This window comes from Drosophila innubila, chromosome X, assembly GCF_004354385.1.
Source record: "Drosophila innubila isolate TH190305 chromosome X, UK_Dinn_1.0, whole genome shotgun sequence".
In the NCBI taxonomy this organism is placed as follows: Eukaryota; Metazoa; Arthropoda; class Insecta; order Diptera; family Drosophilidae; genus Drosophila; species Drosophila innubila.
In genome coordinates this window covers 22,409,304-22,436,921 of record NC_047626.1, presented here as the reverse complement: position 1 = coordinate 22,436,921, position 27,618 = coordinate 22,409,304, and the positions used below count along the sequence as shown (strand labels likewise).

Here is a 27,618-nt window from a genome sequence, read left to right as displayed (position 1 = left end):
CTGAATTATTATGACTGATGCATTAAATTATGAGTCTTATTACTTGTAGCATCAGGATTATAATAATAGAATTTTATTTGACAAAAGTCGTCAAAATAAAAATAACAAATAAAATTAAAATTTTAAAATCTTTGTTATGTGTGCGAAACTAAAAATCTTAAATTCCAAAGGGCTAATTAATTTTGTGGTAATTTGCTTGTAAGTAGAAAATTCTTGAAGTTCCTTAATATGCAGGGCTTACTTTTTTATGTTCAATAACTGAGTTTAACAGATAAACAGTCAAAAATTTCGTTAAGTTTTATCGTTTTCATCTCCAATTAAATGAATTATAAGATTATTTTATCATTATTTCGTGGTGCCTTCTAACTTAAAATAATAATTTGTAAATTTAATAATACATTTGCTGACTAATTAAGAACTCTTGCAAAGCCAATTCGTTTAAAGTTATTGTTTATTATTTTTTTTCCAATTAAAATTCGATTCATAAGTCTGGAATATGAATGAATTTACCCACAAATGTTTGTTGAGGATTCAGCTTGAGGGTTTTGTTTCAGTCGGGAAGTGAAAACATGACTTGCAACCAGTTGGCAAGTGATTCAGTCAAATGGCTAATTTGTTGGGAAAACAGGAAAAACAGTTGTTGCCATTATGAAGAACACTTGTTTAACGGCGATATGACGACAAAGATGGAAATGTGACGTACTTCTAGAATTTAGATAGAGATGTAATCTCTCTTCTGCAATGCTTTGTTCCGGCTTCGCATCGTGTACATATTTGTCTTATCAGTTGGTTGCAAATCAAATCGAAAATCATTAATTGTAAATTCAACGTCATCGTGTTCGACGCGGCGTATGAGTAATGTGATGTGTGAAAGAGATGCTGCAATTATCGCTTGGCTGCATCGATATGCCTTGACATTGAATCTTGGCATCACTTTCCATCGTTCAGTATGTTGGCTGCAGTTGCATAACATATCTTAGATTTCAAAGTAAGATTTAAGCTCATTAAACTAAATTCGATTCGGTATTCGAAATTGAATCGAAGACGGAATTTATAGTTGAAATTATAGTTTTAGTCAGAGCTGCTTAACTTGAGTGATTATTACGAGTGTCTTATTCCGATTCCATTTACGATTCCTATTCCGATTCCGAATTCCCCCATACGAGCTGCCATCTCTGAGCTGCAACGTCGACTTCTACGATGCCGTCGTCGTCGGCGTTTCTGTTGTTGTTGTTATTGTTGTTGTTGCCTCTGCTGCTCGCTTTTGGCGCAATCGAAAGTTACGTTTTGGCTTTACGTAGACCGCATTAGTTGTACGCTGAATGTCGTCGACATCAGTTCACAGTCTCCAATTTGAAAAAAGATCCAAAGTCAAGACAACACCAATTCTCAACAATATTTGCGGAAAACTTGTGCTTGTGAGTAAAACCACTGAGTTGGAGTCAGTTGAAATCACTTGGTCAATTGGTCAATTGGTCAAGTGTCTGCTCAAGCATTACAATTTTAGAACTGTGAAAGTAGATCAACAGTTGGCCCAAAATATTTTGCAACTCTGTTTCAGTGTAGGAAGTGAAGAAATGAAAAATTTAATTTCTTATATCAGAATTTAAATAATATTAACAAGTGATCCTGTGTCTTGTCTCTTCCCTCTCCGATATTCTTTAATTAATTCTGTGCTTATTGATCGCAATATGACGTCTGGATAAACAGAATCTTATAAGATGTGCATACTAAGGATCATTCTAAAGATCTACAATATATATATACTTTTTTAAAAAGTTCTTGGAGAAAAAAGTCTAAAACTTATGTGAATTAAAAGCATCAAATTCTTTCTGCTACACTGATAACACAAATTTTAGGTTTTTGTGATCAAATAATTAAAAATCCATAATTCCTAAAATAGGAGACTGATTTTTACATAACATTTTTTAAGACAATGCAATTGTATATATATTTGTATATATTTCAGATCTGTCTTTAAAAATTAAGAATTATAAAAACCATCAGTTGAAAAATTAATTTTTGTATGAAAGTCTTTTGCTTTTTTTAGTAAGTTAATGTGAATAAACTTACAGGGTATAAAATCTTCGGCAAGTCGAAATTCACTTTCCACCTTGTTTAATACTTCTTACGCAAAATTTATACGAGATTATATCACATTTCTCGCTAAATCTGTAGTAGTTTATATGACATATGTATAATTCAAGGGTGCAAACCTAAAAAATGTTGTTAAAGGTTCAGTTGGGCTGTTCGAACCATAGAGCAAGACATCGGTTCGGTTTACGAATTGGATTTATACCTCCAAGGTTTGGGTTCGAAGCTTGGATTAATCTCATACAAAAAAAATACTTGTGTTGTTAAACATTTTTCTCTACAATTTTAACTAATTAAATTTTTTTTTTTTTAAGAAAGTTTGATGATAGTTTAAATTTATTTGAAGATTTAAAAAAGACTTATTTTAATCCGAAAACCATAAAATTTATGTAATTTTTTTTTTCGAACCGAATCTATTATTTTATTTCGATTTAGGTTCGGGTTCGCAAAGTAAATAATCCGGTTCAGGCTGCTTAAAAACCCGAACCGATCCGGTTCTACGAGGTTCGGTTCAGAGCCGGTTTGCAGCCTTGATATAATTATAAAATTTTTATAAGAGTTGATCGATTTGAATGAATATGTACATATGTATGTCATTTGTATTATTTCCATAGTGCAAATCAGAAATGACAGACATGTGACTGTATTGTGTGATAACTTGCAATGCTTCCACTTCCACTTCCCACTCCCCGTCCCGTTTATTTTATTATTTATAACCATTAATTTGTGCAATTAACTTGCAAATCGCCTCAACCACAACTGATTAAATAATTTAAAATTAAACTATAAATAATAATAATAATACAAAATAGAAAAAAAAAACCAAACAATCTCATCGTGATAACTGCGAAACTCGTGCTCGCATTTCTCCAACAATTTCACCCGCTGGCAACGAAATCGCATGCAACCCTCTCTCACTCTTACTCGAAGTCGTACCCTTCCCCATCCATACCCTTGAGTTCTCCAGAGCGAAACGATTTCCATTCCCATTCCAAGTTATGAGCGAATCTCAGATTAGCTGGGACACATGATGTTCTATGTAAGCGCGTCGCATGCATTTCTCTTATATCACAATAGACTTATGTACATTGTACATTCTGGTACATGTGTGCTTATAAACATTTCGATAGTTATTTTATTTAAATGCAAATCATGCAAATACCATAAAACACTACACAGTTCAACAAAACAGAGCGCGTGTCATTTACCCAACTCAGTTAACAATTCTGCTCATGAACTGGTTAAATTCTCTTTTGGGTTCCTCATCCATACCACAAGCAGGTACAGTGAGAACTCTACTTACATAACAGCTGGCGTAAATTATTAAATTTGTGGATCCAATTAGCTTTTCTAATTGAATTTTACTCGGCTTGACAGAGAAATTACCTTTCGAGTTAATTAGTTTACACAAGAGATTTGAATCTATTAATAACTCAGTTTTTTATGCAACTTTGCACCAGTTCAGCAATAAGTGTTATGAGTTTACAAAAATTAAACCAGGAACCAGGATTTTCAATAATTTGAACGCTTTTTATTAAAAAAAAATTAAAAATAGAGCACAAAATTTTCAAAAAATCAAAAAAAAAACTTTGAAAAACTTTTATTTTCACTTTTTTTTTTTGTTTATACCATTGAATCAAACCAAAACATATATCGGTTTTGATTCCGGTACGTCCCGGAACAACTATTTCGGTAAGAGGTGCTATTTCGGGCTTATCCTTCCGGTTCCGTCATAAGTAAACAATTAAAATTGCTTAAGTGCTGTTTTATTAATAATTTATGACATAAGAATCGATTAAAAGTTGAATCTTGAGATTAAAAATTTAACATTTTCGGAAAACACAATGGGAGAAAGTTTGAAGTTGAAAATGTACCGAAACCATACCGGTACAAGCGTCGCAGATTTCGGTTCATAAAAAATAATTTATTTCGGTTACGGTTCCGGATACGGTTTTTCAAATTAAACGGGTGGTTTCAGTTAAAGGCTTTGGTATTATTCTCTGGTTTCTACTTTTAGATTGTATACAATATTTTGAAGTAATCATTGATATTTAATTATTATTTCATAACTTCGCATACAGTTTAAAAATATATAAGAATTGATTTTTGTTTTATAATTAATGTTTTTTTAAATTAAAATTGGTGAGGGTATTTGCATTCAGGTAATTTTATAAGCATGAAAAGTTTTAAATTTAAAGCTAACACTATAACCTAAAAGTTGTAGACTTTGTTGGAAATTAATCATGAAAAGTAAATATCAATTTATTTTCGTTTTTTTAGCATATACTGTAAAAAAGCAAAAAAAAAATAAAAGCTTAAAGCTGTAGACTTCGTTGGAAATAAATTATAAAAAGTAAATATGGATTTATTTTCGCTTTTTTCAGCATACACTGTAAAACTGTTAGATTTACCGTGTTGTAAATTCAGTGATCGCATTTGAACTTCTCTCCCAGACACTCTTTCGCTTCCGCAGACAGTTTGACAATTTTTAGTTGTAGATTATTCATTTTAAGTCCATTCAAATCGTCTTCGAGCTAAGCACGTGTTGCGTTCGTTTTGGCCATTAATGGTGTCGAAAACTGGTTAAGTGGCTCTTAAGCAATTAATGCACACGTGATATATGGTATTAAGTTAATCGAATATTCAGCTAGCCATAACATTAACATACGTGATAACGTATTTCACGCGACAGACACTTAAAGTGATTTTTCAGCTTGTTTTCCCAACTGTTTGCCTATTGAGTAAGGGCAATATAATGGGATTTACTATCTGATTTAATGACGAGTGTATACTCATAAACAAAGGTACTAAGCTGTAAGCTTACAAAAGCTTCATTTAGAATATTTTAATTGGGAAATCAAATATTTTGTAGTGCAGTGTTGCATGGCAAGGAAACACTTTCACGTTTTGGCGAGTTGAATGATTCGCATTTGATGCGTACTTTTAACAATTAAATCAAAATTAATTAAAGCCAAATAAATCACTGACAGCAGCTGCTCGAGCAATAAAAAAAAATAATTGACAACAACCAAAAACTGTAACTTGTCGTTGTCTGTGCTGTTGTTGTTGTTGCTAGCTGATAAGATGATTTTAAAACGCTGAGAAAATCAATTAATTAACACAATGCGTAGCTGCTTAAAGTTTTGCAACTGCTACACATTTCGAGAGGGAAAAGTTTGTGACGCAAGGAGGTGTGGGGTGGGGGAGAGGGAGAGGCGCCCATAGCAAGAGATTGGCCAACAATCGGATGAAGTCGAGCGTGGCCGTGGGCAGCGGTTGCAGCAACTGGGTTAATTTTTAATAAACTTTACATAGATAAACTAATAGAGTTGTTATTATAATAAGTGTACTTTTGTTTCAGGGTATATTAAGTTTGTGCAAAATAGAAATTCACATATTCGTTTTTTTTTATTTTTTAAATCACAGTTAAATTCTGGGAATATTATTATTTTTTTTATTAACTTGTGCTAAGAATAATAATAAATTTAAAAATGAAATAATAGTCATAAAAAGTATATATATTTTTTGGTAGAGAAATGGTGAACATTTTTAATTTTGTTAAAACACTGTACAAGTCCGTCTGAAGAAAGTAAACGGTAAGAGCTAGAAGCACCAAATTTTGGCGTGTAGACGTACAATGACTTCTTCAATGTGATGTAGTTTATGTAAAATTATGAATGGCGTTCAAAAATTAAAAAAAAATTGCAATTTTAAGGCTAGACTTAAGATTCGGCACATAGGATAGGTATCTAAACAGCTATGGAACTAGACAAGAGTAACTCGTAGTCGCGCACTCTCGACTAAAGTTTTCCTACATTTGATTATTGTTGCAGCCCAAAATGTTATTTGTTATTCATGGTCTTTTGTGTGTTTTGTTTCTACCACTCCACAGACAGACAGTCAGACACAGACAGAGAGCAATTGCAGCTTAAAATGGAGCTGGAGAATTATATGCAGGCATCGGCGTCTCCCAACAGCAAGCGTTTTGTCGTCGAAGATTCCAGTAAGTCTACATAAATAGCTTCCGGCTTAGAAAGTGACCAGTTGACCGCGGAAGTGCGTGCTGGGTTTTTTTTTTTTTTTAATATTTTGTGTTGGCGGTGCGACAATGTCCTCCACCTTGCGCTGCCTCCCCCGAATTGCGAATGGGGAAAGGTAAACAGAGCAGACAGACACCTGCCGGCATTCAGCCAATCACCGATTATCAACAAGTTGAAGTTCAACGCCAGTCAACAACAATTTGGCCATGAGACACACACTCAGACTCACACTGACACTCACACTCACACTCAGACTCACACTCAGACTGAGAGTCATAGTCGAAGCTAGACTGCGAGTCGAACGCATCATGAGTCAGGCCTTCGGGGCATACGCAAAACTGGAACACTTTCTATTACAATACACTCAGCGCAACTTTTATTTCTTGCAATCGTTATTTTAGATTATTTCTCTTCATGCAACTATATATATAGTACAGTTAACTTATAACAAAAATATTTTCCTTAAAGGCCTGACTCCAGCAGGCCAGAAAATAAAAATTCCTTCCAAACTTCATATAAAAAAAACTGCAATAATTTTTTTCGTTTTATGAAGTTTGACAGGAATTTTTATTTCTGGGCCTGCTGGAGACAGGCCTTAAAACATAATAGAAGAATATTTTGAATTCACATTTAAAAAAAAACACGGTAAATTTGAGTGTTGGAAATTGTTGAAATTAATTGTGTATGGGAAATGTTTGCGCGCCATTTCGAGCTATTTCAAAAAAAAGGTTAGTTTTTTTTGGCATTTTTTGTTTAATAACTGCTCATATTAAAATTTAAGCATACGTAAAAATACAAAAGCTAAGTGTACAATTAAATGCTAGGTCTACTATATTTCCCTCTCTCTCTCTGTCTCTCTCCATGCTCTCCCTCTATTGTGCAGTCACAAAGGTGACCTCCGACGGGGAACCACACGGCATGATGACCATGGTGGCAGGTTTGTCGGGTCTATTAGCAGCCATTATAATACTGGCCGTACTTGTTTCCATGGTGGCCTGTCGCAAGCATAAAACGTAAGTGATCCATACTAAATGTAGCACCTAAAGGATATTTCAGTTGTTGCATCCCCCACAGCAAGAAGCAGCAGAACACAAACACAACAATCGGCAGTGTTGTGGCAATGACAAGTGTGGAAATATCACAGCCTCAACTCACCGGCAATTTGAATGCCGCATTTGCGGAGAGCACACTGACCCTGAACGTCGATGATAAGGATAAGGCGAATCAACGCCCGACAGCGATTATTGTGGAGCGCTATTAAGCTATTATTAATCAATTATGTATATTAATATTAGCGCTGCGAGTGCACGTGATGTTTGTGAACACATGAGACTGACACAGCGGTGGCACCCTCGTGTTGCCGCCGCCACTTAGACAACTAAGCGAAATCATTTTATAGCAAAACTATTGTATCATTCTTTTTTTTTTTTATATATGTAATCATTGTTTGTATATAAATTTATAAAGATGTACCAACGTACATAAATGGTTTGACTATTTTATGCACTGCTGCCATTTTTTACAGCAAAAAATAGCCAGATTTGCGGCTAATAGCTGTTTACAAGCAGCTTACAGTTTTTCTAGCAATCGAACTTTTAACATAGCCAAAACTAGCTATAAAATAGTTTGCAACAGTGATTTTATGATTTGAAATAACGTTACAAGTGTTGAGCAATGCTTAAGGGTATCGATGCGCCAAGTCGATAACTTAATCGTCGGTAGTGTGTGGAGCAATAATTGAATTCGATCAAGGCGCCAAGTCGATAGCTTACTCAACGGTTGCGTGTGGAGCAATAATTGAATTCGATCAAGGCGCCAAGTCGATAACATACTCAACGATAGTGTGTGAAGCAATGATTTAAAATTATCAATAAATTACCCAATGATATCGAACTATGACTGCGTTATTTTTTGAAAGCAATGTTGCCAACAAAATAAAATTATATATATTTGCGTTTATATTTATACTTATCACATACATACAAATGTATAAAAATGTAGAAAAAAATGAATTGGTTAACTGAAATTGTCAATGAGCTCAAAGGGCGGTGCTGCGACATCCCACGACCATGGCCAGAAGCGACATGCGTATGTACATGCCGTACTCGGCCTGACGGAAATACGCGGCACGTGGGTCCGAATCAAAGTCACGGCTAATCTCCTCAACGCGCGGCAGTGGATGCAACACAATCGTCCGCTTATTTGCCCGCGTCATCATCTTGGGAGTGACAATAAAGTGGCCACAGCACTGCAAGAAGATTACAAAATGAGTTTGTTTCCATTTATCTAGTAATTATGTTTGCTGTTGTATTTGTCTTACGCGTTTGTATTCCTCCTCAGTCTGGAAGCGTTCGCGCTGAATGCGCGTCATGTAGAGGACATCGGTGCTGGGCAGCGCCTGCTCAATGCTATCGAAGGTTCTTTGGGTGACGCCGCGCTGATCCAGATACCGCATAATGGCCTCGGGCATGCCCAGACCTGGAGGCGCCACATACTGCAACGTGACATTGTAGAGGGTGAGGAGGCGTGCCAGTGAGTGGACAGTGCGTCCATTCTTCAGATCGCCGACCATGGTGATGGTCAGTCCGTTGACGGTACCAATTTCCTCACGTATGGTGAAGACGTCCAGCAGCGCCTGTGTCGGATGCTCACCGACGCCATCGCCGGCATTGATCAACGGTTTGCGCGAGAACGAAGCAGCACGCTAAAATTTGTAGGGAAGTATCAAGGATTAGCTGGATTAGTTCAGTTACAGTTACAGTGGATTCTCCTACAACAACAAATGTTGCATTAATTTTAGAAAAAAAAAGCTGGTTAAAGATCTCAGGACTTGTTACTTGTTTAACCCTTTTGTTTGAAATTTAAATTGCTTATAATTTATTTTAAATTATTAAATTTAAAACAGTGTTGTCCAAAAGTATTCTGACCCCATAGGGAAAGTATTCTACAGCCTTCTCGCGAACAACACTGATTTAAGACCATATTTACTAATTTAATTTTAGTTTAAAGTAAATTTTTGTTGTTTAATAAAATAAATGAATAAACCAATAAATGAAAAAAATTAAATAAATGTATAATTAATTTAAGGAATGTGTAAATAATATATATAAGTCAATACATTAAAAGAATAAATAATTAACTAAATGAACAAATAAATATTTAAAAATAATGAAATTAATATGTATTATAAAAAAATAAATAATTAATAATAACAAATAAAAAAGAAAAGAAAAATTTAATGGAATTAATGTAAATCGGTATATATAAAACTCTTTGTCCTGACTCACTAACTGATCATTAGACAGACCAAACCATAAGACCTAGAAGGCTGATATTTTCACACAACATAGCTAAGACATTAAGTATATAAATATCTAAATACTTACTGCCACTGCACCTGGCTCGGGATGACGCAGCACGAGGACATCCGCATAGCTGGCCATCACCTTGATGCTGTCCTCAAGGGTCTCGCCCTTCTTCACCGACGATGTCACCTGGTCCATGTTGATGACATGACCACCCAGACGCTGCATGGCCGCGCCAAAGCTGCACTGTGTCCGTGTGCTCACCTCGTAGAAGATGCTGGCCATGATCTTGCCACGCAGCAAATCGTCGACCGGACGATCCTTGGTCACGCGGGACTTGAGCAACTGCGCCAGATTGAATATGTCGTTGAGGTGCTCCTTGCCGAACATGTCCACGGAGATGACGTGCTTGCCGACCAAGCAATGCGCCACGGGATTGGGTGAATTCTTTTGCAGATACTCCTTGAGCGTCGCATTGCTGGAGGAGTCGAGACGGAGCCTGGGCGATGGCGACACCGGACGCAAAAAGCTGCCCGCCGCCGGAGATGAGCCCGCGGCGTCATCCTCAAAGTGCACGGTGGTGGAGCGTGAGCCGACGGCACCTTCGGTCAGGAGGCGAGAGAACGTATCGTTGACATCGGTGTCGCTGGGCAGATCGCTGCCCTCCGTCTCGGATTTCTGTGGCAGCGGCACCTTGGCACGCACATTCTGACCGTAGCCGGGTTGGACCAGCACCTGGCCATCGATGTAGGCGACCTCGCCACGTAGAACGACGCGGTGGACACGACCCTTGACCTTGGTGCCGTTGAAGGGCGACCAGCGGGCCCGGGTCTTCAGCTCATTGTTGCTGATGGTCCACTCCTCGTCCAGATCGATCTCCACGTACGTCTGCGGCTGTTCCGGCAGATTGAAGATGCTGCGCGGATTGCGATAGAACTTTCTCTTGATGTCCTCCATGGTCAGGCGACCCTCGTGCACGGCCTGCAACAGGAGCGGCAGAATAGTCTCCAGGCCGGGAAAACCCGGCGGTGGACGTTCCGATTGCTTCTCCTCGAGCGTATGTGGAGCATGATCGGTGGCAAACACATCAATGTACTCCATGTGCTCCCAGAGCGCTTCCTGATCCTCCGGCGAACAGAGCAGCGGACGCACCTCAGCCATGCCGGCCCCAAGACGCTCCAGATCCCGTGTGCTGAGGAACAAATGATGCGGACAGACCTCGCAGGTCACCCGCATGCCCTTCTCCTTGGCGGCGCGTATCAACTGGATTTCCTCCTTGCGCGCCACATGACAGATGTGAATGGGACGCTCGAGCAGATGGGCCAGGAGCATCACGGCCGCCATGCTCTGTCGCTCCGCATGGCAAACGATGGGCGCCCGCTTGGGCCAGCGGGAGAGATGGCGTTGCCAGGCGGCCATGTCACTTAACCTCAAAGTTCCAAAGGTATCGTTGAGATACATCTTCAGGCCACACGCCTGCGTCGCCAGCTCATGCACATGCTCCCAGTTGTTGTCCGAGGCGCCAACATACAAAGCATAATCGCAACGTGCTCCCAAACGTGCCAGCTCCCTGAACTGATTGAAGGTATCGCGATCGACAATCGATGGATTTGTATTGGGCATGGCACAGACCATGGTAACGCCTCCGGCCAATGCGGCTGCAGTGCCGCTGGCAAAGTCCTCCTTGTGCGTCGCTCCCGGCTCCCTCAGATGCACATGCACATCGATGAAGCCCGGCAATTTGACAATCCGACGCGACGTCATGCAATCCGTGTGCGTCTTCATGCCCGGATTGCGACCCGTCACTCGCATCGATTCCACCAACAGCTTCGTGCACTTGACGTCCGTCACCAGCGGTATGGAATAGTCCACAGCCAGGCGGCGAGTGCGATACCCATGGGTCATAAACGAAGACACTCTAAATCAATTATATGAGAAAATATCAGGGACTGTAGTCACTATAAGTTTTATTTGAAAACTCAAGAAATAATCATTATGCTATGAGTTTTATTATTTTACTTATGTTTACTTTTAAGCATAAAAATAACACTCATAGATTATTTCTTGAGTTTTATTTTTTTGTATTAAATATTGAACTCAAGGTGTTATTATGACTTTATAAAAAAAAATTAAATAATTACATTATTGGAAATATAATTTTAAAAATTTTTTTTTTTAATTTTTTTTAAATTTAAAAATGGTTTACTGACTTGGAATTTATATAAATATGTTCTCCATATAAAAAGATATTCAAGAAATAATCATTATTCCATGAGTTTTATTATTTTACTTATGATTATTTTTGAGCATAAAAATAACACTCATAGAATAATGATTATGTCTTGAGTTTTATTTTTTTGAATTAAATATCAAGCTCAAGTTGTTATTTTGACTTTATAAAATAAAAATAAAATAAAATGAAATAATTACATTATAGAAAATATAATTTTAAGTTTTTTTTTTAAATTTAAAAATGTTTCACTGACTTGGAGTGTATATAAATAAGTTCTCCATATTTTTTTCATAAAAAAAGACAAAATAACACCTTGAGTTTCATTTTTGATTCAAAAAAATAAAAGTCAAGAAATAATCATTATTCTATGAGCTTTATTTTTTTACTTAAAATTTATGATTTTTATTATTTTACTCATAAAAAAATAAATATTTTTGAACAAAAAATAAAACTTAAGAAATAATCACTATGCTATGAATTTTATTATTTTACTTATGATTACTTTTGAGCATAAAAATAAAACTCATAGAATAATGATTATTTCTTGAGTTTTATTTTTTTGAATTAAAAATCAAGCTGAAGTTGTTATTTTCACTTTATAAAAAAAATAAAATAAAATGAAATAATTACATTATAGAAAATATAATTTTAAAAGTATTTTTTTGGATTTTTTTTAAATTTAAAAATGGTTTACTGACTTGGAATGAATATAAATATGTTCTCCATATTTTTTTCATAAAAAAAGACAAAATAACACCTTGAGTTTTATTTTTGATTCAAAAAAATAAAACTTAAGAAATAATCATTTTTCTATGAGAGTCATTTTAATGCTCAAAGGTAATCATAAGTAAAATAATAAAACTTATCGAATAATGATTATTTCTTAAGTTTTATTTTTTGCTCAAAAATATTTATTTTTTTATGAGTAAAATAATAAAAATCATAAATTTAAAGATCATGGTGAATTGCATAGATTACCCTTAACGAAATTTTTAGGTATATTTCACGTTTATTTACAGTTACTAGAAGTGAATGATTTTTTCAATTGAAAAAAAAAAAACAAAATACACAATCAGTATTTACTGTTCCTGGAAAATATAAAACTCGACTTTATCAAATTTTATTATGAAGAAAAAAAAAACGTTGTCCTTTTTATTTTTTTAGAAATCTTTAACAATCTCACGAATTGTGTATTGGAAAACAGTTAATTAATGGGACTACACTTTAAACTCTTTTTCGAAATCGAAGGGTATCAATTCTTTGGTGTGTCGCTGATAAATTTTCTTAAGTCTTAATGTTAAATCAAATCAAAAATTCTAAAGCCACTTTTGGTCAAAAAGGAAGAAGCTATAAAGAAATCGAATGTATTTAAAAACTAATGTCTATATTCACTATAGAAAACCACTATTAGTTTTATTTAAGGGTTTAAGATGTAAAAACTATACCTCATACCTTAAATAGCAGTAAGATAATCAATCACTTTTCAGACTGAATTGTTTGTTCTCATTTAAGTAGGGGGTATCTCAATGTCGACCATTCCTGCTTACCTGCGAACTCCTCCACCACGCATAGGCAGATTTATGACCAGATCAAACTGTTTGTTGGCCAGAAACTCGGCCAGATGACGTAGTTCCCCATTGATGTCATCAGGCGTTGTCTTATCGAATGTCCACTGTACGGACTCCACCTGCAAGAGAAAATGGCGTATGAGTTGATAATTGAGGACACTGTGACACTTGCAACCCGAGGGCAAGGCCAAGTCAATAACAGGCGAATTGCAAATATTTGTCCAGAGAAAATAAAACTATCTTTTGTAGGTCCATCAATAACACACATATAACATATATTTGGACAAAATCACATCAATAAGAATAATACCAATAACAGCAAAATCGACACATTCTACAACTGCACAGTGGTGCAGATAATAATGAAATTTCCCTTTAGCTTCTTAAAAAAAAAAGATTTAAAAAAAAACATTTAATATAAATGCAGTCTCAATTAAAAATTATTAGTTACTCAACTTTTAGTTGAACCTTAAGTTTTCTCAAATAAAACTAAAGTTTTTTTTGTTAAAAACTCAAAAACAATTTTTAAATATTGTGAAAAATGTTCGTCTAAAAATCAGAAGTTTCTGTCCACATAAAATTTAGAAGTTCTTTAAAATCTAGAAAATGTAAATGTGTTCCTGACTAATTACACAATTTTTAAATTTAAATCTATTAAAATTAATGCTTATCATATCCATAGTGAGCACTGCTTAAATTTGTATTATGTTCTAAAAATGTCTCGTTTATGCCAGTTGACATATTGTTGAATTTGAAAAATAAACAAAAAATTTTAAAATGTAAATAAAGAAACTTAAGTGAAATTTCAACTGGATAATAAATATTTAACAATTAGATTAAGAGTATATTTATTTTTAATGCTATTAAAGTAAAATGAAGTTTGCTTTCATTATATAAGTTATTCATATATATTGATATTGCCCCACTGTGCGAGTAAATGTCTCTTTGGGTCTTTTGTCGTGTTTACATGACTGAAAGCTGATAACATCGTTGTCTCCACTTGACTAGCCGGAAGTGTAGAAAGAGTCAACAATTGTCTCCAGTAATCAGTGCTCAGAGTGGGGCTAAAAGTGGTGTACAGTGGTGTACAGTGGTGTGCAGTGCTTGCTGATCTTATCAAAGACAACAGAACAGAAATGACATCGACACTGGCAAGAAAATGTCATTCGATCATTGTGATCGATATCAGTTGAAGAGTAGTCACAATTGGAGTCGCATTTGTGCTGTGCTGTTTCATCACCAGAGAAGTGATCGTGATCGGGATCGGGATCTTGACCTCGATCGCAAGATGGGCTGTCCCTGCTCCAAGAGACTGGACAATCAGGCGCTGCCCAATCCGCTGCAGCAGTTGAAGGCAGCGGAGGCGCCACCGCGTGTCCGACATCTACATCGCCGTCGCCAGGAGGAGAAGCGTCTGCGTCAATTGGCCAAATTGCAGAAGCGCAACGCACGCAAGCGACGACATCAGCGTGTTCACAATTCAGCCACCAATGGAGGCGACTCCGCCACAGCCAAAGTTGCCCCACAGCTGCGTCTGCGCGGTGGCAGCAACGGCAGCAGCACCACCGAATGCATCAGTGCTCTGTATGCCCGCACCTTGGAACAGCAGCGGGAGGATCATCAGCTGGCCATTGAGCTGAAGATGGGGCATCAACTGGAGCGACAACTGTACACGTTCCTGCTCAATCAGCTGCTGTTGGGCATCCAGTTCTTTGGCCACTTCGAGCACGAGTTGGCCGCCATCGAGGATCAGCTGTTGGCCAAACAACGCGCCTGCTCCCAGACTCTGTCCGAGCACAGTCTGCTTCATGCCAGCGCCATTGATGTGGCTGTTGCCAAGCGACTGCTTTTCCAGGCCACGTAAGTACAGTGACACATCGCTAGAGCGAACTCTTAAAAGATGAAACTTGATCACTGATGAACCGACCAACTGTTAGATACAGCTAAGAATCAATTCATTACAGAACACAGAACTGCACAGGTACAGTGAAACCACACCATAATGAACATGTGTTGTAACGCAGCTGAATCGCCAATTATCGATAGATACAACAAATAATCAATTTATAGAAAAGAAGAGCAATTTATGCACATGTACAGTGCAACCAAACTATAATGTACTATTGAAACGTTGCAAACCAACCGCTAGAAATTTATTGACACAACAGCAAATTTATAGAAAAGAAGAGTAATAACTAATAAGCGGAATTTGAATACGAAAACATGTTTTTAAATTTGAAAATGTTCGAGCTTGGATAAACTTAAAAAATCTCTTAAAATAAAACCATTTTCAAAAATGCCATAGGAATCTAAACGTTTGCTTAAATTATTTGTAAGTCAAAACAGTTAAAAAAAAAACAGTTTTCAAGAAATAATTAAAAAAGTTGGTTTTGGACCCATTTCTTAGAAAAGAATTTCCATTTTTGTGAGAAAATTTTAAGAGTACGTCGAGGAGCTAGATCTTTTAAATAGGAGAAATTCACTTGAATTACTTTAATTACAATTAAAAAAAAAAAACGGACTAGACAATATATCTTATTTTTTTGATCCGTGTAAATTACAGTGCATCGATTTGTATGGGACAAAAAACCCAAGCTCGTAATCTACGGTCAATTCTAAGATGTTTTCACCAAGAAACCTTAGCTCTAAAACTAATTCCTAGTCCCCGCTTTTTCAGTTAAAAAAAGCGTTTTTTTTTTTTTTTTTTTTATATTTTTAGCATGAATTACACTAGGCAAAAGACCAAAAATTAAACGTACCAAACCCACTTTTTGGATAGATTTGTGGCCCCATATGAAGAAAAACATTTTTTTATTTTTTCTGACAGATTTTTTTTTTTAATTTTTTAAAATTTGGCTCTTTTTTTCTTATTTTTGTCATCATTACTTGCGATTGCCAAAATCGATTTTTAAAAGTTTTACTTTTTCTGAAAGCTAATGAATATATTTATAATTCATTCATACACAGTCTAAGACTTAAACCAGTAGTTTCAGAGCCAGCAATTTTTGAAATAAGAAAATGATGATTTAGCTTTTTTTTTTTTAGATTTTTTTACTTTAAAATTTTAAGTCGAAAAAAGGTTATTAAATTTTTCAGAAACTTATATGTGGTCCCAAATCTATCGAAAAACGTGGGTTTTGTTCGTTTAATCGCCAAAAAATCGTTCAAATTTGTTGCCTAGTGTTATTAGCATATCTTTAGAGTTTTTTGACCGATCATGACAAGTTTGGTATCAAAATTCTTTTTTGGAACAGGACTTTTAAAATCAGAGACCAATTGTCCTTGAAACATAGTTTTCTTCCTTGCAAGCACTAAAAACACAAAATTTTTCAACTTATAAAGCGGGGACTAGACATTAATTTTAGCTAGAATTTCATTTTGATAGAAACTATTGTTTCCTGGTGAAAATATCTTAGAATTGTTAGAAGATAACAAAAATGGGTTAACACTTTTTATTTTCATATTAAATCGATGCACTGTAGTGTATATTATTGGTCTACTGATGAAATCATTTTGAATGTGTCCCCTAGCGATGGACCCCATAGGGGTCAGGATCGGGATCGGGATCGGGAACGGGAACAGAGTCATGGCCACGCCTCTTTCCCGGCAGAGCCGCTGCAGAAGCCCCTCACCTACGTGGTGTTCGAGAACGTGGACGTGGCTAAGCCGAACGATGCCAACTACGACTCGATATCCGCACTCTGCAAGGTGCTCCTCGAGACGGATTACTACAACACGACTCCGTGTCGAGCGCAGTACGTGCAGCTGTTGGAGCAGAGCCGTTGGATGGGCTATGTGCGTCTCAAGCTGCGTGAGGCGACTCCAATACAACGCAGCTCCAGCGGCATTCCCAGCGAAGATGGCGACGTGGACAACGAAGGCGTCTATACGGATGGCAGTTCCGGTTACAGCACGGGAACGGGAACGGGAACGGGCAGAAGAGGGAGCTGGGATGAGGGTGACTATGATCATGTGTACATAGCACGCCTGAATACCCAGCGATCTCTGGCGGAACTGAAGCTGCCCAGAGTGGAGCTGCAGCGGAATGTGCTGCCGGAGGAGTGCATATGTCGGTTGGGCAGTTGTCTTCCCGCCTGGCTGGAGCAGAGCGACGACGAGGTGGACTCCAATGACAGCTGCACTGAAAATGAGGATGAGGATGAGGAGGCCAATCAGCTGGAGCAGCGTTCCGGCTATGAGACGGTCCAGGTGCTGCGCCAATGCCGCGTGGAGCAACTGCGTCGTCGTATGCTGCTCCAGCAGTGTTATCTCAGCTCTCAACAGTTCATGCACTACTTTGGCGAGCTGCTCCGACAGCAGCTGGCGGAGAAGCTGGACATCAGCCAGATGCAGCTGTCCAGTGGCAGCTATCGGGGATGCAGCATCTTCACGTCAACGGAGGAGCTGGTGCCCGCCATCCATGTGCCACACGGCTGGCCAGATTGCGCCTTTGAGTTCAATCTTCGAGCGCGACCGCAGCTCACGGATCTCCACACGGGCGACAAGTATCAATGGCCAACGGCAGCCGTGAGGAAGCGCATCCAATCCTTCGGCTTCCATGTGGTGCCGGTGGGCTATGCCCCAAAGCGTGCGCGTAATCCCTTCCGGGAGCTGGAGTGGCGCATTATATTCCCCCAGGCGGAGCTGCTGCTGGAGCGTCAATTGAGCAGGATGCAGCTGAAGATGCTGCTGCTGATGAAGACGCTGGTCAGGAGCTATGTGAACGACAAGTGCCAGGCCATGGGACACATCATGGAGCAGCTGCGCACGCATCTCTTCTGGCAATGCGAGCGACATGGCAATGAGCACTGGAACGAGGAGTTCCTCGGTGAGCAATTGGTGCGCTTTGTGCGCTCCTTCGTCGACTGTCTGGCCAAGAAGCAGCTGAGTGACTACTTCATTGAGCGGCGCAATCTCTTCGAGCATGTGCCCGAGGATGCGCTCATGGAACTGCGCTCCATCATGGCGGGCATTGCCGAGCAGCCGCTGCTCCATATGCTGCAGGCATTGAGGAATCTTCAGCATGCCCAGGACTTTTATCCCAAGCTCAATTATGCCCAAGTGCTGGACACGCTGCTCACCGTGGATTATCTACAGTTGCGCAACAAGGCCAAGTTCTCACGCAATCCATTGATCACCATGGAGCAGGAGGAGATCTCTCAAGAGCAAGGTCCTGTGCCTAGCGATCCTCAGGGTCTGGTCGGCATGCGGCTGCATCAGGAGCGGACACGTGGCAAGCTACGGCGCAAGACGCAACTGCTGCGTGCCCAGCAGCTGAGACGGCGACACAACTCCGCGGACTCCTTGAGCCTGGACATGCCACCGCTGCTGCTGCTGCTGCCCCGTGCATCCAGAGTATCCCAAGCATCCCACACATCCAGCAGAAGCAACTCCTTCGACTCCGCCAACGCCGCCTCCTCCTCCATTGCGACAACTCCACAGCTCAACGATGGCGTCGAGATACTGAGACGGACCAATCTGCTGGAGCTGCTGCTGGATCACATGCTGGCCATGTTGTCCAAGGCAACGGAGTTTCGCAATGCCCAGCATGGCCAGCTGTATCTGGAGCAGGCACAACGCCTCTGTCGCCTCTACCAGCAGCTCGGCTGCTCCCAGAATGCCCAACACTATGCGGAGGCCATTTGCCAGGCGGCGAGTGGCCTCGAGAGATCCTTGAGCTGTCCTACAGACAGCTCCAACTCCAGCTCCAGCTCCCGTTGCAGTCCCTCGCATCGCAAATCCCTCAAGTTTGTGGAGCATGTGGTGCAGTTGCACACGGGACAGGTCTTGCCACTGCAACGACCTGCACCACCAAGCAGCACCTTGCGTGTGCCTGCTTCAGCTGGCCAGGATGTGGATGATATCGTTGTGGAGACGCCGCCACAAGTCGAATCAATGAGTTCCAAGGACGCAACGACAACAATTGCAACTCTGGGAACTTTATTCCAACGCATGCAAATAGATTCCCCGGTGGCAATCAAAGCCATCAGCTCCAAGACGGAGCAACTCATGCAGAATCTCGAGCTGCGGGATTTGCTTAAGCGGAATACACAGAAACTGAAGAGTGCCTTCAATTAGGGGAATCTCATCTCCCTTTAACTGCTCTCTCTTTAAATTTAACAATTTATAATTATAAATGATTGATTGATTAATTTTAATCAATCCAAGCACCACTCGACTCCACTTCAGACTCAAGATAATCCAAGTGGTGCTCCACATCGTATATTATAATGATATTCTAAGATTACAATCAAGCCACTTTACAATGAACTTATCTTTATTTAATTCTTTCCAGTAACTTGAAAATGTTGCAGTAATTTTTGAAATCTTTGATTTGCATTTTTAAAAGTCCATTCAAGCATTCATTCATTTATATAGTTAGTATTTATATATATAGTATTTTTTATTGTTTAATAAAAACCAGTGGGAAAGGCCCGTTACTTATTTCAATATATATGAAAGTACTATAAGGAAATTAATAAAAACTGCTGCATACTTTTAGGTGATTGTATTAAAATTGAGGCAGCAAAGCTTCAAAATTTTGTTAAAGGTTCGGTTCGGCGGTTCGAGCCATAGAGCAAGACATCGGTTCGTTTCGCAAAATGGTTTATATACTCCCTGAACCCAAGGTTTGGGTTCGAACCTTGGTTCAATTTTTTACAAAAAATATTTGTACATTTTTTTCTACATTTTGAACTTATTTAATTTTTTTTTTTTTAATAAAATGATAATTTAAATTTATTTGAAAATTTAAACATGACTTATTTTAATCCGAAGTCTCAAATGATTGCGTAATATTACAAAACTATAATTATTTTTTTTTCGAACCGAACCTTTTAATTTAGAAAGCGGTTCGCTTTAGGTTCGGGTTCGCAAAGTAAATAATTTGAAGAGTTCGGTTCATGATCCGGTTCAGGTTGCTTAAGAACGTATACTCTCTATGTATTAAAGATAGGGTAATGAAATTTTTACACAACATAGATCACCACATTCTGAACATTTTTGCATCATTAACTCACAAATCGTGTTTTTCGACTTATGTCACTCTTTTATCCAATGAACAATATGCTGAAGTTATTTATAATTTTTTTTGTCTATCAAATTAATTTATATTTGTTGGTAAACCATTTTCTTTAACTTTTTTAAATAATATTGTTTTCAATTTTTTGTTTTCAATTAATAAATTGATCACACTAAAGATTGATTGTAAAATTTGAAATTAATGAAATGTATTCTTATAAATGTACAGTAACTACATAAGTTAAAAGATTAATAATTTAGTGAAATATAATTAAATTGTATCTATTTATATGATAAACTTCCTTCCTTTCTCTGTGTCTCACTTTCTATTAACATAATTTATATCTTTCCATTTCTCTTTCTGTTTCGCTTTTGATTTGCATGATCAGATCATGAATTTCATGGCATAAACGTAAATTTTGAATTTAGTTGCATATTTTGAAAGCAATGGAATACAGATGGAGCAACTATATAATAATATACCAATCTGTATATATGGCAATAAATATATATACTCCACTTCTGATTTGGATTGAAAATATGCATAAAATGAAATGTACTCACATCAACGCCGTGCTCCGCATAAAAGTCTCCGGTGCCCATTGAAGCGTAGAGTTTGTAGCCCATCTTGGCCAGATCCCGAATAGATGAAAGCAGTTCCATTTTGTGCTGAAAGCAGAGAAGTTGAAAGAAAGAGAAGTTGATGAAAAGGGGAATGTGAAGGGAATCCCAAAGCTGATTGAACACACCTTGAAGCTGCCAATGGATAGGAGTATGGCATTCTTGGGTATCTGGAATCCCGTGGACATCATGGCCTTCAAATAGGCTTCATAGCGATTGTCGCCGAAGCAGGCAACCTCCCCGGTGGAGGCCATCTCGACACCCAGCTGGACATCGGCGCCGGCGAGGCGGGAGAAACTGAACTGAGGCACCTTGACACCGACTTTACCAACGCCATGGAGCACATCAATGGGCTCCACATCCATGCCGACAATGGCACGAGTGGCAGTTGCCACAAAGTCATGGTCCAGGGTCTTGGACACAAAGGGAAAGGAGCGGGAGACGCGGACATTGCACTCGATGACCTTCAGTTCATTGTTCTTGGCAATGAGTTGCATGTTGAAGGGTCCCGTCACATCCAGCACACTGGCCAGATCCCGGGTGATTCGCTTGATGGCCTCCAGTGTGGCGGCATTGAGATCTTGCGGTGGTGTCACCAACGTCGCATCTCCGGAATGAACGCCCGCATTCTCCACATGCTCGGAGACGGCCATGCAGAGGATTTGTCCATCCGCCGCCACGGCGTCCACATCGATCTCCTTGGCCTCGGTGAGGAATTTGGAAATGACCACGGGATGCTCGCGACTCACCTCGGAGGCGGCATTCAAATACGTCTCCAGATCCTGATCCGAATAGGCGACATTCATCGCAGCACCGGACAGCACATACGAGGGACGAACGAGACAGGGGAAGCCCACCTCCTGGCAGAACTCGATGGCGGACTGAAGATTCGTTAGCTCCTTCCACAGCGGCTGCAGGATGCCCTTCCTGTCCAGCATGCGGGAGAACTTGAAGCGATTCTCGGCACAATCAATCGACTCCGGCGATGTGCCCAGCACCTTGGCCTGCTGTCGATGCAGATCCATGGCAATGTTGTTGGGCAACTGGCCACCCATGGATAGAATGATGCCATCGGAGCGTTCCAGCTCATAGATGTCCATGACGACCTCAAAGCTAATCTCCTCAAAGTACAAGCGATCGCACATATCGTAATCCGTGGACACCGTTTCCGGATTATAGTTGATCATAATGGTCGACTTCTTGAGGTTCCTCAACTCTCTCAGGCAGCCGACGGCACACCAATCGAACTCCACGGAGGAGCCGATCCGATAGACACCCGAACCGACAACGATCGTGTGTCCGCCGGGAAAGAGAACATCATGCTCGGATGCATTGTAAGTGTTGTACAGATAATTCGTACTCGCTGGCCATTCACCGGCAACGGTATCGATCTGCTTCACATACGGCCGGATGTTGTGCTCCACACGCTGCTGACGCACCGCCAGCTCGGTGCTCTTGGTGGCCATGGCAATCTGTTTGTCCGCAAATCCCATACGCTTGGCACTGAGCAAAAGCTTGGGCGTCAGCTGATTGCCCGCCGACTCCAGCTGGCCATAGAACTCGATGATGTGCTGCAGTTTGTGGAGGAACCAACGATCGATCTTGGTCAGATCGTGCAGCTCCTCGATGCACGTGCCCGCCTTGAGGGCGGCGGCAAGAACGAACGGACGTCGATCCGTTGGCTCCGACAGCTGATCCTTGTCGACGGGCGACAGATAGGGATCAAAGCCCTGGACATCGCCATCGACCATGCGCAAGGCCTTTTGGAAGGCCTCCTCGAAGCTGCGTCCAATGGCCATCACCTCGCCGACGCTCTTCATGGAGCTGCCAATGTGCTTGCTGACACGCACAAATTTGGCCAGATCCCAGCGTGGAATCTTCACCACACAGTAATCCAAGCTGGGCTCAAAGCATGCCGTCGTATTCCCCGTCACCGAGTTACGGATCTCCGGCAGCGGTTCCCCCAATGCCAGCTTGGCGGCCACATAGGCCAATGGATAACCGGTCGCCTTGCTGGCCAGTGCCGAGCTGCGGGACAAGCGGGCATTCACCTCGATGATGTAATACTGCTCCGAGTGGGGACAGAGCGCATATTGAATGTTGCACTCGCCGACGACACCAAAGTGACGGATCACCTTGAGGGCGGTGCTCCGGAGCATTTGATATTCGCGATCCGAGAGAGTTTGCGATGGAGCAACCACAATGCTCTCGCCGGTGTGAATGCCCAATGGATCAAAGTTCTCCATGTTGCAGACCGTAATGCAATTGTCGTAGGCATCCCGGACCACCTCGTACTCCACCTCCTTCCAACCCTTGAGCGATTTGTCCACAATCAATTGACTGGAATGGGCCAACGCCTGCTGGGCCAGAGTCTGCAGCTCCTGCTCGTTGTTGGCAAACCCGGAACCCAGTCCACCCAGGGAGAAGGCGGCACGTGCCATCACCGGGTAGCCAAGACGGCCAGCTGCCTCCAGAGCCTCGGCAACGGTATAAACCGCCTCCGAGGGAGCCACACACTCACCAATCTCATTGACCCGCTGGGCAAACAACTTGCGATCCTCCGTCTCAATGATGGACTGAATGGGCGTGCCCAGTATCCGTACGTTATACTTGTCAAAGACTCCAGCCCGTTCCAGCTCGACGCCACAGTTGAGCGCCGTCTGACCGCCAAATGTGAGGAGTACACCATTTGGACGCTCCGATTTGATCACCTGCTCCACGTAGTCCGGTGTCAGGGGCAGGAAGTAGCACTTGTCGGCCATGCCCTTGGATGTCTGGACGGTGGCAATGTTGGGATTGATGAGAACCGTCTGGATATTACACTCCTTCATTGCCTTGATCGCCTGCGATCCGGAATAGTCAAACTCCCCAGCCTGGCCAATTGACAGGCCGCCGGAGCCCAAGATGAGCACCTTGCGGGGTCTCGGCTGAGGATCGGGCCGGGTGACGCGCAGTCGACGCTCGATCAGCTGCGGCACACTGAATCCGGGCTGACGGATGGCGTCCAGGAAGACATCGAAGAGGAACTCGGTGTCCTGGGGACCGGCATGATGTTCCGGATGAAACTGTACCGAGAAATAGGGCTTACTACGATGCACAATGCCCTCGTTGGTGCCATCGTTGGCATTGACGAACAGCTCCTCCCAATCCGAGGGTAGCTTCTTCAGGTCAACGGCATATCCGTGATTCTGCGAGGTGAGGAGACAACGACCCGTCGCCCGATGCAGACAGGGCAGATTGTGGCCACGATTGCCGTACTTCATCTTGAAGGTGTCGCAGCCAATGGCCGTGGCCAACAGCTGATGGCCAAGACAGATGCCAAAGATGGGCTTATTGCCCGCCTCAAGCACACGCTGCACCTGCTCCACAATCTGATTGCAGCTGCTGGGATTACCAGGTCCGTTGCAGAGGAAGAGCGCATCGTACTGATCCTCCTGCAGCTGGGCGCTCCAAGGGAGCAGCTGGACGGAGGCACCACGCTGGAGCAGGCAACGCAACTGGTTCAGCTTAAGGCCGCAATCCAAGACGGCAATTCGTGGCCCACCTGCTTGAGGGGATTTATAGAGAACCGCCTCCTTGATGGCGCACTCCTTGGCCAAGTTCCGTTCATTGGGATCGACGAAGGGAGCCAACGGTTGACTCGGCTCCTCGTAGACAATCCGACCCAAAAGACTGCCCTGCTCCCGGAGCTTCTTTGTCAGGGCACGCGTATCAATGCCACTGATCCCGGGCACCTTGTGCTCCTCCAGCCACTTGGAGAGCGTCTGTCGGGAGCGCCAATGCGAGGGTGTCTCGCAAATCTCGCCCACCACTAGACCAGCTGCCTGGACAGCACCGTCGAACCACTCAAAGTGCTCAGGCAGACCATGTGCATCCAACTGAGCCACATCCGGCACTCCGTAATTGCCAATCAACGGATACGTCAACACTAGAATCTGTGAGCTATATGAGCGATCCGTCAGTGCCTCCGTGTAGCCAACCATGCCCGTTTGGAAAACCACTTCGCCACTTGTGGCCGTCTTTTTTGCCCCAAAGGCGTAGCCTGGCATAATGGTGCCATCCTCCAGCACAAGATAACAATCTGTTGTCGACATTTCGCTAAGGAATCGAAAACGAGCAAAAAATCCATTGAAACAAACAAAAGAATAAATAAGAAATGAAACTAGATAAATAAATTAAACTGAATTTAAATAAATTAAATGATTTGCTTGCAAGATCAATTGCCTAACTCATGATTATGTTAACTGTTAACAGAGTCAATAGTGATAACACTCACATCGTAACAGAGTCCTGTTAACAGCGTGCTGTTAAGCTCATGTACACACGGTTGCCACATTTGTACCAAAGCTGGTACATTTCTTATTTCTTGGTACATTGGTACATCAACAGTTTCAAAGTAATACGTTTTCAGACTGCGAATTTTCTTTTTATTTATTCATTTCCCTAACGAAAGTTAAAATATGTCAAACTCTTACAGATATATTCAGTATTTTGCATCTATATTTATTATACAACTTTAGCTGCCATGCATTGTTTAAAATTGTTAATTATTTGGCTTATTTATGCATTCAGATTGGATTACTGAGAGAATTGTTGCATTTAATAAACAAAGGTTCGGAAAATGAAACCTGTTTACAGTCCCTAAATTGTCTTATCAATTGATCTCCCCATATATTATGGTACATTCGATGACAGACAACGGTTAAAATCAAAATTCTGGAATTTAGATGGTTCATGATTGTTGATCCGTCTGTTTTCTAGTTATAATAAATAAATTTTCATGTTTATTGACTCTAAAACGTGTGTACTTCTTTAGATGCATGCAACATGTACAAAAATTTTACCAGAGGGAGACGATACGAATTCTTTTTATCAGTATCATATAATAGTTGAATGTCGACTCAGGAAATTGATTAGAAATTTCTACATTGATTTCAACTGCAGAAAATGAAGTACACTTATTGAAAGAAGTTATAACTGTGTTGCAAACAATAGATGTAAAGTATTCCTATACGAGATTCATATTTTAAATAAATACATAATTATATTGTAGATCCAGGAGTCCAATTTAAATAAAAATTAAGATTATTCTATTTTTAGATATTCAATCTAAATCAATTGATGCGATCTAATTGATTTTGATTTACAAATGAAAACAAAAAAGGGTTGGTAATTAATTGTACTTATTATTATATTTAAATAATTATATCCCAAAAACTTTACAAAGGTCGTTTAAGAGAAACACGAATTTGTTAATTTATGTTGTCTTCAGTATTTCTGTTTGTATGTTGAGGTCAAAGTTATACGCCTTCTGAGAATATTGTAATAGTAGTAGTAGAAAGTAGTAAAGGGTTGGCCAATGTTGCCGAGCAACTTGTTGAAGTTGGAATCCAATTGGAAATACGTATGTACGTGTGTAGTGAACTTCTCAATAGAATACACAGTGGAGGCTTATCACTCCTGTTCGAGTGCATAAAATCACATATGTACAAAGATAACTGCATATACAAATATTCACACATACATATGTACAACAAGTGTGTTTTCAATATCTACTTTTAAAAAAAATGTGCGTACAGTGTTCGACTTGAACTTAAGACCGGTTCATCTTACAAACCGACACACACAAATTCAAGTACATGAAAACGCACACATGTACATATATGTATATATGTACACGTATAGGAGAGCAGACACGGTTAACGTTAATATCATTTAACGGGCTGTTTTTGCGACGCATTCATCAAAGCATCAGCAAATTTGAATCTCATGGGGGGGAACACAATGGGAGCAAAAGGATATCATTGATAAACGTTATCATCTTTCTCCACTTACGTTTTGTTGTTTACCGTCTATGCTGTGTTTGGGAAATGCGTGAATTTGTTAATTGCCCGCAAATGTGTTGTGTTTGTGTCGCACAGCAAGTGTGCACGTGTTTTATGAAAAATTGCAAATGGTAACCGCGACAGAACTCAGAATGAACAACCGGCGTCAGCCAAAGCATTCGTCGACTGAAACAATAAATCGTTTGCAAGCGCTGATAATATAAAAGAAGCCAAGTTTCACATCCGAACTTTAACAGAGCTGCGACTAAAAAGCGCCAGAATTATGCTGTTAACCGTTCTAGTAATGCTGTAAACTTAAAATAGTATCGATAGGTCGCTGTTAATTCCGCTTATTCGTATATATCGCAGCATAACATAAGTTGATGTATGCATTTTTAAATATATTTATTTATGACTTTTATATATTCCGCTAAACCAATTGTTATTATGCCAAAAAAGTATTATCGAAACATTGCAGTATCGATAGTTTGAGCTCGACCTGAACTAGTTCAGAAAAACAATCGATACCACTACCGATGGTTTCATTAAATAACATTTGTTGGCCACTATTGATTGAAATTAGTAGTTATCATGATAAGCACCATTCGTTACTTTTCAAATATGACTTAAGAGATACGAATGCCACGTTGTGAAAGGAAATTATTACCATCATCCATATTAAAGTTATTTACGTTGATAAATGTTATAGAAATCTAAAAATAGTTTTATAATTAAAGTATAATTAGAGTGCCATTTGTTATTATTTACATTTTTGTTGTTCAAATAATCGTAAATCTGTTCTATTCACTCTAAATTATTCTTTATAATCCACCCTTTGAATTTCTTGTTTGACCCTATTGTCAACATCAACTGCCATTTTTTAGTGAACTATACAAATTAAAATTTTTTTAA

At 40.1% G+C, this 27,618-nt stretch overlaps 3 protein-coding genes across 4 annotated transcripts; 2 read left to right on the top strand and 1 right to left on the bottom strand.

The window, feature by feature from the left end:
* Positions 1-1,213: 1,213 nt before the first annotated feature.
* Positions 1,214-7,546, top strand: LOC117784552. 2 transcript variants are annotated; one of them, XM_034622312.1, is made up of 4 exons: positions 1,214-1,418; positions 6,001-6,097; positions 7,018-7,147; positions 7,209-7,546. In XM_034622312.1, exons 1-4 carry the CDS (start codon positions 1,323-1,325, stop codon positions 7,393-7,395), a joined length of 510 nt encoding a protein of 169 aa, XP_034478203.1. In that variant the 5' UTR covers positions 1,214-1,322; the 3' UTR covers positions 7,396-7,546. The 2 variants fall into 2 exon arrangements, with proteins under 2 accessions (XP_034478203.1, XP_034478211.1); XM_034622320.1 differs by having other exon boundaries at positions 1,317-1,418; positions 5,987-6,097.
* A 528-nt stretch (positions 7,547-8,074) lies between these two features.
* On the bottom strand, positions 8,075-26,908 carry LOC117793289 (CAD protein). Its single transcript, XM_034633576.1, has 7 exons — positions 26,717-26,908; positions 21,010-24,979; positions 20,825-20,929; positions 13,220-13,359; positions 9,521-11,357; positions 8,455-8,838; positions 8,075-8,382 (listed from the first exon to the last, which is right to left on the bottom strand). Exons 2-7 carry the CDS (start codon positions 24,973-24,975, stop codon positions 8,173-8,175), a joined length of 6,642 nt encoding a protein of 2,213 aa, XP_034489467.1. The 5' UTR covers positions 24,976-24,979; positions 26,717-26,908; the 3' UTR covers positions 8,075-8,172.
* LOC117793290 lies at positions 14,529-19,583 on the top strand. Its single transcript, XM_034633577.1, has 2 exons — positions 14,529-15,100; positions 16,771-19,583. The coding sequence occupies exons 1-2, from the start codon at positions 14,529-14,531 to the stop codon at positions 19,316-19,318; spliced, it is 3,120 nt and encodes a 1,039-aa protein (XP_034489468.1). The 3' UTR covers positions 19,319-19,583.
* Positions 26,909-27,618: the final 710 nt, after the last annotated feature.

Excerpts from the sequence above, each read along its gene's own strand:
- LOC117784552 (XM_034622312.1), top strand. The coding sequence starts at position 1,323 with ATGTCGTCGACATCAGTTCACAGTCTCCAATTTGAAAAAAGATCCAAA. Across the intron at positions 1,419-6,000 it reads TTTGCGGAAAACTTGTGCTT|ACAGACAGAGAGCAATTGCA; the intron begins GTGAGTAAAACC and ends AGACAGTCAGAC. Across the intron at positions 6,098-7,017 it reads TTTTGTCGTCGAAGATTCCA|TCACAAAGGTGACCTCCGAC; the intron begins GTAAGTCTACAT and ends TCTATTGTGCAG.
- LOC117793290 (XM_034633577.1), top strand. The coding sequence starts at position 14,529 with ATGGGCTGTCCCTGCTCCAAGAGACTGGACAATCAGGCGCTGCCCAAT. Across the intron at positions 15,101-16,770 it reads CGACTGCTTTTCCAGGCCAC|CGATGGACCCCATAGGGGTC; the intron begins GTAAGTACAGTG and ends TGTGTCCCCTAG.
- LOC117793289 (XM_034633576.1), bottom strand. The coding sequence starts at position 24,975 with ATGTCGACAACAGATTGTTATCTTGTGCTGGAGGATGGCACCATTATG. Across the intron at positions 20,930-21,009 it reads TATCCATTGGCAGCTTCAAG|CACAAAATGGAACTGCTTTC; the intron begins GTGTGTTCAATC and ends CTCTGCTTTCAG. Across the intron at positions 8,839-9,520 it reads CCGAGCCAGGTGCAGTGGCA|CGTGCTGCTTCGTTCTCGCG; the intron begins GTAAGTATTTAG and ends TACAAATTTTAG.